General features: G+C 48.2%; 1 protein-coding gene across 1 annotated transcript in view; it reads left to right on the top strand.

Annotated features, from left to right (window-relative positions):
* The first annotated feature begins 1,282 nt into the window (after positions 1 to 1,282).
* The window catches only part of IGFN1 (immunoglobulin like and fibronectin type III domain containing 1), a 77,014-nt gene continuing 64,069 nt past the window's right edge, over positions 1,283 to 14,227 (top strand). The window contains 1 exon segment of the mRNA XM_023730261.1: positions 1,283 to 1,508. Within this exon segment, the coding sequence (XP_023586029.1) occupies positions 1,283 to 1,508 (226 nt within the window).

Below are 14,227 nucleotides of genomic sequence, written 5' to 3'. Positions count from 1 at the left end.
ATGAAGAGGGCAGAAACTAGAGCGCCCTCTAATGGCATTCCACAGTGGCAACTGAGTTTACATGGGTTTCTTCTGCATCCTTAAAGGGGCATCTGTTGGCGCAGTGGTTAAGCGCTGGGCTGCTAATTGAAAGGTCGATGGGTCGAACTTACCAGCCGCTCCGCAGAGAAAGATGTGGCAATCTGCCTGCATAAAGATTACAGCCTTGGAAATCCTGGGGAGCGGTTCTACTCTGGCCTGTAGGGTCGCTATGAGTCGGCAACGGGTTCCTGTATCCTTAAGTCTCTATTCAATATTCAGATCCCAGGATCCAGAGTCAGTCCCACGGACCTAATTTGAGTGTCTTTCCTGCTTGTTGGCTTGAGAGGTCAGGACACCTTGACTGTCAGCCCCAGGTTATCCCCCAAGATGAAACCAGGAGCTAATATCAGAAGAGTCAAACAACAAGTGTCCTTACAATCTCTTCCACTCAGGACAGAATATCAGAACACGAGAGCGTGAATGGCATCACGATAGGAATAATCCTGAATCAACTCTAAGTTATCTCTAAAAGGGAATGGTGCAACCATTGGGATACTTGAATTTTTATTAGTAGCACGTGTGACAATTGTAACCATTTGGTGGAAATGCCGAATCTGAGAACGCAGCTCCGCTAGGAGACAAACATGCCGATGGACACAGATACATTCAACCAACAGGTATCAAATGCCTTCTGTGTGTCAGGCCTGTGCTAGACACGACACTCATTTAGCCAGTGCAAAAATGGAAAGGTTAAATTTTTGCCCCGTGTAGACAGATGCAAAGGGCAACTGCATTGCATTGGGGCTGAACAGGGTGGGGCTGGCCAAGGAGGGATTCCTTTCAGTACTCACCCTCTCGGCCCTAATGTGGTCCACCCTAGCCCCATTCACAAATAACCTCACATTCTTTCCAACCAATCCCCGGCCGTCTACCCCAGGAGGCTCCGCCCAGGGCCCAGGCGGCCCTAGGGGTAGGTGTCGCCCCCAGAATAAGAACATTTCACTCACAGCCAGCAGCTGTCACCTGAGAAGACTGAGATGCTCTCGCTAGACGACAAGGCTTGTTGTACTCGGGACAGGCACAGAGTATCCCAGCTTAAATTCCCTCCCCGAGGTAATTAACCTGGGGAGAAATACGACTGATCTCTACGGACATCCACCCTCCAGTCAGCCGCCCACTCGCCTTCCCAGACTGAGCCTGGAAGCATTTCGGCAGAGAAACGTAGTAGAAGCTGTCTCCTCCTTTTTCTGGGGAAGTTGAGATGGATCTCTTAGGGGCGTCCCGGACTCTCGACCTTGGCGCCTCTACGTGGGCGGCGGGCTTGAAGCAAGAAACTAAGGTCTCAGAAAGCGAGCCGGAATCCACAGCGGGGGTTGGGGGTGGTGGTGTCTGGGCGCTGGGCTCCAGGCGCCGGAGGCGATTCACGGCGCTGGCGGCGATTTACTGCGCCGCGAGGTCCCGGCTCCGCGTCCTCACCCGCTGCCCGGGCGGGTGGAGACGCTATCCTGCTGATTCCAGCGATCTAGCAGCGCGGAGGCTCTAATCCGCCGTTTTTACACATAATCACTTCACACGAGGGAGATTACTTACCTAAAATTGCACTCATAGCTGGAGGGATCTGTTGGTTTTAGAGGCTTTCGGCTCACGCTCTCAGGGGCTTTGTAAGGCAGAACCTACCCGGGAGGGGGCTGAGGCCCTAACTCACAGGCAGGAGAACTGCCAGTCACCGTAGTTTAAGTCATCTCTCTGGACCTCAGTTTTCTCAGCTGTTCAATGGGTTAAACTAAACCCTATACACCTCATAGCCTTTTAAGGATAAAACAGGGACTCCAAAAGGTGTTTGGAAAGTTAAAACGTATCAGAAGTGGGAGGGTTTCTTTTTGTTATGAAGCTCATAGCCCTCTCTGGCATCCATGTTTGCTCGTCACTTTAAAAATGCCTATAGTTGACTTAGGCCTGGATAGTGCAAAGGGTTAACACATTAGGCTGCTAACCAAAAAGTTGGAGGTTCAAACCTACCCAGGAGTACCTTGGAAGAAATGCCTGGCTATCTACTTCTGAAAAATCAGCCATTGAAAACCCTATGGAACACAATTCTACTCTGACACACGAGTTGCCCTGAGTCAAAATTGACTTGATGGCAACTGGATGTTTTTTTCTTTTTCTTTTTTTTTTTTAATAGTTGATTTAAAGGAGCCGATCTAGCTGGTTAGTCAGATGAGGGTAGGGGTGGGGTGGGGTGGGTGTCTTATTTGCTGGGCTTTTTCAGGGAATGAAGGAAAGGGAGGAAGTCCTGGAGTGTGACCTTTGTAAAAGATTTCTGTGGTCAGAGCCAATTATAAGTCTGCTGGTTAGAGTAGGGAATTGTTTTGAGCTGAACTCCTCATTTAACAGGTAAGAAAACCCAGGCCCAGACAGGGGGAAGTGACTTACCCAAGGGCACCCAGCTAGCTGTTGGACAGAGTGAGCTCTGGAATTTCTCTGAGGCTGGTTGAAAATAGCTTCCCTGTCTACAGCCTCGAGCTTGCCTCCTCCAACCTCTACCCCTATGTGAAATCAGGTTTTAGGATTTGAACCTTTCCTTAAGGAGCTAATGGAGTTGTTTGCTGTGTCCGTGGTATTTTGAAGTCCCTGGCCTGGTAAAGCCATTCTCTGACACGGTGTCTCTCAAACTAGGGAAGGTGGGGAGGTTTCAGGGGTTAAACAGTATTCCCTGGTGTGGAACTCAGCAGGGGTGAGTTCTACATGGGCACTGTGTACTTGATCAGTTTACAATTTGCTGTTAATAGAGGCCATTAATCACAGCCAAGTGCAGCTGGCCCAGCCTAGGACAGGGATGGTCCATCATCTTTGGGAGGAGCAGACAGGTAGGATTACTTGGGAGGAGCCTTCTTCAGTTCCCTGAGGCCTGAAAGCCCATCCCAGGAAGGAGGCAGTGGAATAAGTGCTCCCAATGTGATGAAACTGCTGTGTATAATGGGTGTCTCACTCCTTCCACCTGAGTCCTGGGGATCGAGTCCCCCAAATATCCCAACCTGAGTAAAATGCCTAGCACAGTGCCTGGTGCACATTAGGTGCTTAATGAATACTTTGAAGAAGGATTTGGTGTCTAGGAGGTCTTGCTCCCAAGCAGTCAGAGAGAGAGGGGGAGAGGTTTCAGTGGTTTCATCTTCCAACTGGGTGGCAGAAACCTGTTGCGATTGGCACCCCAAGGCAGTAGAAGCTACCACTGGGCAGCTCAGGGACAGACTTTTCCCTGCAAGGGGGGAGTGGGGTGGGGGTGCCAGCCAGGTCAGTGGGCACAAGATGTTAACTTCATGTCTCAGAGCGTATTCTCTTTCTATGGCCTCTGATGGGGCCCACGCTGCCCTGAGTCTTGGATATCCATAATGTTCTAATTGGAAACCCTTGATCATCTTGGATCTACTTACGGTCAAGACCAGGATTCTGGTGGGCTAGCCTTCTAGGCCTCCCAACAGAGTCTTAGATGTCTCTGTGCAGAGGAAGTAGGAAGGCCAACCATCATGTACCAAAACATTCCATCCCACAGTTAGATTGTGCCCTATAGCCCAACACTGAACCATCAGGACCCAACACACTCTTGTGCCCTGTATTAGTTTCATATGGCTGCTGTAATAGATTACCACAGATTTGGTGGCTTAAAACAACAGAAATGTATTCTCTCACAGTTCTGAAGGCCCGAAGTCTGAACTGAAGGTGTCAACAGGGTTGTGCTCCCTCTGAAGTTTCTAGGGGGGAATCCTTCTTTGTATACCCCAGCTTCTGGGGGCTCTGGGCATTCCTTGGCTTGTGGCTGCAACACTCCAGTCTCTCCTCAGTCTTCACATGCCCTTTCCCTCTGTGTGTCTCTCCTCTGTGTATCTCTTATAAGCACACTTGTCATTGGATTTAGGGTCTACCTGGAACCCCGGTGGTGTAGTGGTTAAGAGCTCGGCTGCTAGCCAAAAGGTTGGCAGTTCGGATCCACTAGCCACTCCTTGGAAACCCTGTGGGGCAGTTCTACTCTGTCCTATAGGGCTGCTATGAGTTGGAATCGACTCTACGGCAAAGGGTTTGGCTTTTTAGTTTGGTTTGGATAATCCAGGAGGCCCTCACCTCAAAATCCTTACCTTAATTACGTCTGCAAAGACCCTTTTTCCAAATAAGCTCACATTCACAGGTTTCAGGGATTTGGCCGTGGCCATATTCAACCTGCTACAGGCCCCTTAAGGTCTAAGTCAGAGGAGTATTTATTGTCTTTTGCCAATTGCTTATTTTAACCCTGACCCTAGAACAAGAGCAAGTGAATAAAAGTTAGGAGGGAAGATTTAATAATTTGAATGAGTTTAGCGCCATCATGTATATGGAACTTACCATATGCCAACCATTTTTTTAAATGCTATTCAAATATCAACTCATTTGGAACTCCCAACAACCCTGTGAAACTGGTATCATTTTTACGCTCATTTTACAGATGTAGAAACTGAAGTGTAGAGAGGTTAAATAACTTGACCCAGGTCATGCATACAGCAAGGAAGTGGCAGAGCTGTGTTTCAGGGTCTATATTCTGTACCACTCATAAAGGATGGGCATGGGGAAAAACTTGTCAACAGTATGGTTGTCAGAGTCAGGCTTCATCCACCTGAAAGAGCCTCCACCCCCAGCCACCAGGTGTGTGCATCCCTTCCTGGAAAGAGGGTTGACCAAGATGACCTCGGGGGCCCTTGCAGATGAACAATCCTCAGATCCCCCCTGGAGAACTTCTCCCTCTCAGACTTCACTTTCTTCTCTTTCTTTGGCTTCCAACAGGCTGGTCTGGGCCTCTTGATTGTGTTCAGCTCTCGTGGGACCTGGGGAGGAGTGTGCAAACCCTTGCAGGATTAGGGATGCTGATGAGGCAGCCAGCAGAAAACAGCATCACTTGACAGGGCCTCTCTCTTTCACAAGTCTGAGTTGATGCTAATAATTCCAGGGCCAAGCATGGTGCCCTCCTCCTGCTCCTCCAGCTGCTCTGGCCTCCCCATGAGCCAGCCCTTCTTGTTTCCACCTGACCCTTCTGTTATGTTTTCATAACATTTTTCAAACCTTTAAAGTGATCCTTCTGTCATCCTGTCTTGGCTTGGGTAGAGGGCTAGAAGTTTAAGAAATCCACCTCCTGCTTCTTTGCAGGACACTTCCTTGCCATGTCCAACTGAGAGCTGTTCTTAAAAACCTCCATAGAAGGAGATTCTTCATGTTCCTTGTCGTCTCCCTGCTTACAAAGTTATGAGGCCAGAGCTTTTAGGGAGATGGAATTTCTGGGGATAGGCTTCCAGGAATTTGTTGGGGCACACATAAGGATTTAAAGTATTCAGTTCATCTAGCCCAATGGTCAGCGAACTTTCTCTGTAAATGGTCAGATAGTGAATATTTTATACAGGCCATACAGGTTTCTATTGCAACTACTTAACTCTGCAGTTGTAATACAAAAGCAGCCTAGATGATACGTAAATGAATGGGCGTGGCTATGTTCCAATAAAACTTTATTTATAAAAATAGGCTGCCGACTTCTGATAGCAGGTTGTAGGGATGGGGCCTGGGTGGAATACCCTAGCTGGCACATTGGCCGGCTGCTGTGTAATACTTCCAACTAGCTAAGGTGTACCTTGGACCTGCCCAAGCAGGGGCCCCCTACCTCACTGTCTTAGTCATCTAGTGCTGCCACAACAGAAATACCACAAGTGGATGGCCTTAACAAAGAGAAATTTATTCTTTCACAGTCTAGTAGCCTAGAAGTCCAAATTTAGGACGTCAGCTCCAGGGGAAGCCTTTCTCTGTCTGTTGGCTCTAGAGGAAGGTCCTTGTCATCAATCTTCCCATGGTCAAGGAGCTTCTCAGTGCAGGGACTCTGGGTCCAAAAGAAGAGCTAGTTGCCTGGCTCTTGTTTCTTGGTGGTATGAGGTCCTCCTGTCTCTCTGCTTGCTTCTGTCTTTTTATATCTCAAAAGAGATTGGCTTAAATCGTAGATTAATTTTGTAGACTGAGTCTACATAACTGCCCCTGGCTAATCCCATCTCATTAACCTCATAGAGGTAGGATTTACAACACATAAGAAAGTGATATCAAATGACAAAATGGTGGACAATCACACAATACTGGGAATCATGACCTAGCCAAGTTGACAGATATTTTGGGGCAACACAATTCAATGCATGACACTCACCTACCCCACCAGAGGTCATGAGTAGACAGAGGACAAAGCCTTCGGGGAGCACTGGCAAGGGTCAGAATTGCTGTCCTGGAAGCAGCCTGGGGATGGAGACTTGCGTGTTGTCTCAAGAGTAAGGGGCCCCACAGGTCTTCTGACCACTGCTTTCAGTCCTTCTGACCTGCTCTGACAGCTTTCTCCTTGAGAGAGGAGCCCCACACAAACCTGACCATTGGGTAACACCCTTACTGCAACTTCTCATGACACCTTTTCTGATTCACTTAGGAAGAAAAGTCAAAGCAAAGTCTCATTAGGTTGTCTGTGGCTAGTGGGGTGGAAAGTCCTTGATGGGGAAGGGCCTGGAGGAATAGTCTCAGATGTAATGGACTTCTTTCATTGCCTCTGGGGCCGCCCTCTCTCTCCTACCCCTGTTGTTGTTAGGTGCCGTTGAGTCTATTCAACTCCTAGTGATCCCATGTGACAGAGTAGAACTGCCCCATAGTTTTCTTGGCTATAATCTTAACAGAAGCGGATTGCCAGTTCTTTTCTCTGACAGAGCCACTAGGCAAGTTTGAACCACCAACTTTTAGGTTAATAGCCGAGTGCTTAATCATTTGCACCATTGGGGTTTCTTCTCCTACATTTAAGCCTGTTCTCTCTGCCTGGAACGCTCTTCCTCATCTTCTTTACTTAGCTAGATCCTACTCATCCTGCCAATTCCTCCAGGAAGCCTCCTCAGATTTGTCCACTCCCTAAGTGTGGGTTGGGGGGGTCACTATAAGTGTTCCCATTAAACCCTGGTAGTGCCCTATCATGGCCTTTATCACCTCTGCTAGAATGTGAGATAGACTGAAAACTCTGTGAGGCCAAGAACCCTAGCACCTGGCACAATACCTGGCACACAGTAGTTGCTCAGTAAATATTTATCGAATGAATGAATCTCACCCACATTATTAAGCAGAATGTTCCCTTAATTATTGTAGAATAAATGTGTCCATTACTTTCTCCACAAACTTCCCAAGAAGTTTAGGGGAACAAAGGTCCTTCCTGTGGTTATAGAACCTGGCCTTTCCCTTCAGCTCCTGTTTCCACTATTTGAAGTCCAAACATATGTGCATCATATGTGCAAGAGTTGAGTAGAGACAGACATCTTGTCTTACTGGGCCTTCATTTGGGGAGGAAGTGACAAAAGGAATATTTTCCTAGACTCTGACTGGAAGGGCGACCTCTTGACTCTCTCTATGCTTGGATATGGGTACCATGTTATTTCTCTGTGACTTAGTTTCCCCCTTTATAAGTAGGAAGGCACAGTGTTTGTGGGTTTAGAGTGTCTGCATGTGTGTGTGTGAAGAAAAGCTCAAGAGAGTGAACATTTACCTCTGCAGTAGTTTGGGGAATTTTCTTTTGAAAGAGGTGCTTCTGAGCTTTTTGTGTTCTTCAGAAAAATCTAATTTTAATTGGAATTTGCACATCACTGCAAATTAACTGCAGCCCCCACAGAGGGCTGGGGGAACATGGGCTAGGCTTTCATCTAGAGGTTCTGATAACACCCCTTGGGCCTAACAACTGTCTCCTAAAGACAAGAAGAACTTTCCAGATATCATCATACTGACCTTCCCAATTTCTGCACAAAAGAGTGGAGGGACGGAGATGGGGGTTGTAAAGATGGGCAAACTGGGACACAGGTTGGAGAAAATCAGGTCAAAGGAACCAATGAGAATTTGAATTCAAATAACAGCCCACTCTCCCCTCCGAATCCCCCACTACTGCTGTATTCCTCAGTCCCCTCATCGTGGCCACTGGAGGTGGTGACTTTGTGGCCCCAGGCTGGGTTAATGACCACCTTGTATGTGAGGCTGAGAGACTTGAAAGAAGAGTCCTGTAGCCTCATGTGGCAGGGGAGGTGGGCAGAAGGAGTGGGGAATGAGAAAGAGAAATGAGTTTCCAGGGTGTTCTGACCATTTTCTCTTCTCCACACCACCTCTGCTCTCCTGTTTGGAAAACCAGTCCTAGTCTCTTTTCACCCTTTCTTTGGGGTCAGTCATAAATGGCTACAATTATAGCCCTTGGGTAGTGCCAGACCTGTGACTAGGGAGTTGCTGCCTCTCTTGATTTCAGGGTTTCGTGCCTTTGATGGATAATTTTTGAGGTAGTCTCAGGGGGCAAATGAAATGAGCTTGCCTGGCAGTTCAGCCAGGCCTTGGTTAAGAGCAAGGCATGTTTATGGGCTATTAAAAATAGATTGCAAACAAATATAACATTCTCTTTCTATTCCTGGCTCTTTGCCTCTGACCTCTCGCCTCCTGGGGTGGCCCTTGAGACAAGGGCTTAATTTTGCTCAGATTCCCTTTGACTCTAGAGTCCCCCCAACTTCCTGCCGTGGGAGACCTACCCCCTTTTTTATGGATTGCTCTAGGTCCTTCTCACCTTCTCTCCTCGCCAGAGAGTGTCCCTGGCAGAAAAGCTGCTGAGGCAATTAACAAACTGGGCAGCTCTTTAAACACTACAGCTGAGAGGTGCTAAATCTTCTTCAGCCACTCAAAGGCAACCACATGTAGGCCATTGAGTAGGGGAGATCTGTCTCAAGTTCTGAGATTGGCCTTGCTAGCCAGGAGCTTAACCCCAGTGCCTTCAGGCCTGAACCAGTCATTGCCCTCCTTCTCCTGCCCACCGTGCCCCCATCCATCTCCATTTCTCGGGCAGTCATGTGGTAAACATGAGGTGTGCATAGTCTGCTCAGGTCTCTGCTCTAAAGGATCTTATCTCCTGGCAGAACACCCAAGACTGAGTAATTCCTGGGCAGAACCCAGGCTGAGGTGCTATAGGGATAACCAGAGGGAAGAGGAGACATAATGGGGAGCTCATGGGATTGTGTATGAGTGTGTGTGTCAGGGGAGGACAAGACATGCAGGCCCAGTCCTTGGCAAACTTCTGGTATTTGTGTGGGTGAAGAGGGGAGGGCTGGGGGCCACTGGGTCCAGACGAATTACCAGGAGAGATTTCTGCAGAGAAGGACCCTCAACAAGCTTTGAAGAATGGTGCTTGACGATAGAAAGGGACCCAGACTCAAGGCAGATTAAGTGACCTAATAACGGAGCTCAGAGACAGAAAGGGGGCCTTCTGTTGGAAGGACAGTGAGCAGGTATGTTGGACAGAATTGAGATCCAGCGTCGCCTGTGGCATTTTCTCTCCTTAGATCAGACTTAGGAGAAGATGTGAGGCAAAGAAGGGCTTCACATTCCAGGGAGGGGCTAACAAATCCTAAGTAGTCTGGTACCCAAGGGTGTGTGTGTGTGTGTCTGTGTGTGTGTGTCTGTGTGTGTGTGTCTCTGTGTGTGTGTGTGTGTGTGTGTGTGTGTGAGTGAGAGAAAGAGAAAGGTACCCTCAAGGGAGTGGGCATTTACCTCTGGAGTAGTTTGAGGGAGATCATCAGGCCTTTCTTCCAAGGTGCATTCTGGGTTGGTTGGAGCTGTCATCTTTTTGGTTAGTAGTCAAGTGCTTAACAATTTGTACCACCTAGGAACGCCTTTCTTTTGAAAACAGGTGCTTCTGAGCTTTTTGTGTTCTTCAGAAAAGCCAGTTGTAACTGGGATTAGGATTTGCACATCACTGCATATTAACTGCAGCCCCCACAGAGGGCTGGGGGAACATGGGCCAGGCTTTCAGTCTAGGGGTTCTGGTAACACCCCTTGGGCCTAACAACTGTCTCCCAAAGAGCAAGAAGAACTTTCCAGATATCATCATACTGACCTTCCCAATTTCCCCAGAAAGGAAGATTAGACAATCAAATGTATGGGATTTTTATGGGGGTGGGGCTGTGGAGGAAACAAGCGCGCACATGTGTGCTGCAGGTACCAAGGTGAGCTGTGTGTGGGGGCTGAGCACAAGGGTGAGCTGTGACAGCCAGCGAGCGGGTGGGAATGGCTGCTGAGGGCCCTGGTCGTGAGTGAGGACCAGGGCCCGGTGCAGATGACTAATTCGAAAAGAAGAACGTACAGGATGTTGGGTAGAAGGGGGGCAGCCCTGCACTTGTGTCCCCCTTTCCTGTGAACCTTTCTCTTCTAACTTCTCCTCCAGAGCCCAGCCTCAGTCTCTCTGCCCGCCTCTGCCTCTCCCTGCAGTACATCACACCCCGCCACACCTCCACAAGCACGGTCACCTCCCTCATCTTTTCTCTCACACACACAACCCTCCACCCCAACATTTCCACCCACTCACATCCACCCTCTACCCTGTCTCCAGAACCGCTGGGCTGAAAAAGGGGAGGAAGCAGGGCATAGACCTTCTACCATGGTGCCCAGTTAAGAGCACAAGCCCCGAGCCCCACTGCTTCTGCAGGGAAGCACGCCACCTCCCAGGGTTTCTGATGTGACCTCTGTCCCCCAGTGCCTCTCTGCTCAACCTGCCTCCAGTGCTGCTGATGGACTTATCTCCAAGTAGCAACTTCCCCAACATTAGCCGTGTGGCGACCATGCAGGAGAGCCCAGTCCCTATTTCTGTCTCTCTTTGTCCCAGCCTCCATCCTCCCCATCACTCACTCTGCCATCACTCCTCCCTCTCTGTGGCCCTGTGACATTTCAGGCTGCTGGCTGAGAACTTCCTTTTCCTCGCAGTGTTCTTTTCTGCTCCACCTCCAGCATCACTTTTCCACCTCTCTCCCAGTTCCTTTTGTCCGTGATGGTAACTCCTCCCCACCCTCAGCCCCATCTGGTCCCGCCCTTTTGCTGTGGAGTCAGAGAACTGCTGGTGACAAATAGAGAGGAGGAAGAGGAAATTGAATCAAGGGGCACAACAGACACAGCCTGCCAGGAGGATGCTCAGGGTTCATTAATTCAACAAATACTGAGCTGGGATCAACACAGAAATCATCAGTGAAGAAACACACACCATTCTTGCCCCACAGAGTTTTCTGTCTAGTGGAAAAGACAAATACTTAAAAAAATAATTACTAACAAAATAAAACAATTACTCAAATACATAATGATAAACTGTGACATGTCAGCAAATCCTATAGGCTCTGTGTCATGGATTGAAATGTGTCCCCCAAAATATCTGTCAACTTGTCTAGGTCATGATTCCCAGTATTGTATGATTGTGTAATCTGATATGATTTCCTTATGTGTTGTAAACTCTTATCACTATGATGAGGTTATACTGATGAGGTCTACAAGATTGGATAGTGTCTTAAGCCAATCTCTTTTGAGATACAAAAGAGAGAAGCAAGCAGAGACACATGGGAACCTCACACCACCAAGAAAGCAGTGCCGGGAGCGGAGCGCATCCTTTGGACCTGAGGTTCCTGCGCTGAGATGCTCCCAGACCAAAGGAAGACTGATGCATCGTAAGGACCTTCCTCCAGAGCCGACAGAGAGAGAAAGGCTTCTCCTGGAGCTGAAGCCCTGAATTTGGACTTGTAGCCTACTGGACTGTGAGACAGTAAACTTCTCTTTGTAAAGCCATCCACTTGTGGTATTTCTGTTACAGCAGCACTAGATGACTAAGACACTCTGCCTGCAGAGACACCTAGAATCTAACCACTGCTCACATCTCCACTGCTACACTGTGGTCCAAGACACCATCCTCTCTCACACAGATTATTGCAGTGGCTGTTTATCTGGTCTCCCCACTCCCACCCTTATTCCTCTTCAGTCTATTTTCAACCCAGACGCCAAAATGGTCTTCTAAACAAAAAAATAGATCAAATCTTAAGATCCTGCCACTCGAAACATTGCGATGGCTCCCCATCTTATTCAGCGTAAAAGCCGAGGTTCATTACTGCAGGCTTATGACCCTACGTTATTGCTGCCCCCTTGCCTCTCTGAGAAATCCTCCTGCTACTTCCCTTCTGCTCGGTTCACTCCAGGCTCACAGCCTGCAAGTATGAAAGGCAGAATTCAAACCTGGATCCGTCAGACTCAGAAGTCCTTGCCCCCTCCACTGGTAATATTATCATCTGTCTTAGTCATCTCTTGCTGCTACAATAGAAATACCACAAGTGGATGGCTTTAACAAAGAGAAATTTATTTCCTTACAGTAAAGTAGGCTAAAAGTCCGAACCCAGGGCATCAGCTCCAGGGGAAGGCTTTGTCTCTCTCGGCCTTCTCATCAGTGTTCCCCCAGACTAGGAGCTTCTCGGCACAGGGATCCCTGTCCAAAGGACGCGCTCTGCTCCTGGCACTGCTTTCTTGATGGTATGAGGTCCCCCTGTCTCACTGCTCACTTCTGTCTTTTATATATCAGGAGATTGCCTCAGGACACAATCCAGTCTTGTAGATCAGGTCCTGCCTTACTAACACAACTGCCACCCATCCTCCCTCATTAACATCATAGAGGCAGGTTTACAACATACAGGAAGATCACACAGTACCAGAAGTCATGGCCTAGCCAAACTGATACACACATTTTTCGGAGGATATAATTCAAATCATGACATCATCTCTTTTCACAAATGAGGAAACAGAGGTTCAATGAGTTTAAAATTAAGCTATAGTTACATGACTAAAAATCGTCAGTGCCAGGATTTGAACCCAGGTCAGCCTAATTATAAACCCTGGGATAGACCCCCTACCACTTCTTCCAGAGAATCATAAATGTCCACCAGTGTAGACCAGGAGAATAATGTTGTTGACAGTTCAAGTCACCTCCATCAGACCAAATTCCCCTCAAATTTTATATCTACTTAGTTTGTGGTCTTGATCAACTTAAACTGATCTAGAAAGTCAGCCAGAAAATGAAAATTTCTCTTCCTTTAAATTCTCATGCTACCCAGAATGTAACAGCAATCTTTTCATCCCTGTCAATTTTTGTAAATAAAGCTGAGAGTGGCACCCAGGGTCTGCTCCCAGCCTCCTGCAGAGAGGGCTCTCAGGGCCAGCTTCTGGAGAATCCAGTGGCAGCCCAGAGGAAGGCCCATCAGACAAGATAACCCCAGGTGAGAACCAGGAGGTTCAGGACATCATCTCCCACTTACATGGGTCAGATCACATTCACGCAATGAGAAGAAATGGGGAAGAGGGCTCCAGAGAACTTTCTGCAGCATGGAGTTGGAGCACCAGAGTTACTATCTTCAGAATGGACACAAGACTGGATAGACCAAGAATGGACCTCAAGTCTTCAGGATGGCAGTTCCGTGGAGCCACCATGCTGGCATGCTGTCAAGTGTTTCGGGTTCCTCCAGGGGCACAGATCACTCACTAGGCAGCAAAGCTCTTTTCCACCCTGGGCATTAATGAAACCCAGCTGGCTCCTGTCAATCTCCCAGGAGCAAGTATCTGAAGATGCAGGCTGACAGGTGGCCTCCTGGGATATGGTCTATAGTCTAGCACAGGGACTGCCTGGGGCGTTTTCCAGAATTAACTGGATGATGAGTGGGAGGCATAGGAATTTTAGGGAAAGGGAAGTGGGGACATAAGGGGAGGAGCAACTCTAGGTGCCTGAAGTCACTTGTTGATATTAAGTAGGCATTTGGATGGAATAGTGCCAAAGGGTGTCACTGAGCTAAACAAACCAAAGGGGTTTGTCACCTTTCCTCATGACTGATGCTAATGATATTCCTCTGGTGGAATTCTTTTTTTCTTTCTGTTTTTCTGCTTTCTCTCCTTCTGTCCTCCTTCCTTCCTCTCCTCACTTCTTTCCTTTCTTCCTTCCTCCCTCCCTCCCTCTGGCTCTCCTCTCTCCTTTCTGTCCGTTATGGTTCTCTAAGAGAAAGTTCTAGAGGGAAACTGAACAGGATTTGCAGTTAAGCAGACCTGCATCTCTCATTTCATAAATGGAGAAACCCAAGTTTTGAGAGGCGAAGAAAATTATCTGCCCGGTTCCATTCCCCGCTCTGCCACTCTGACCTAAATTCACTTCCCCTCTCAATGTCTCAGGTTCCCTATCTGCAAAATGGGGACAGGAATTCTCCTTACAGGTGGTGGTGGGATTAAATGAGCTCATACATGTAAAAGCCCGGTGGGGTGCCTGGTGCTAAGTCAGTGCTCCCTAATGGTTATTGCCCCTGTAAAGGTCTTTGTGTTG

The sequence above is a fragment of the Trichechus manatus genome, unplaced genomic scaffold (assembly GCF_000243295.1).
Source record: "Trichechus manatus latirostris isolate Lorelei unplaced genomic scaffold, TriManLat1.0 scaffold00035, whole genome shotgun sequence".
Taxonomy (NCBI): Eukaryota; Metazoa; Chordata; class Mammalia; order Sirenia; family Trichechidae; genus Trichechus; species Trichechus manatus.
This window is presented reverse-complemented; position numbering and strand designations above follow the sequence as displayed.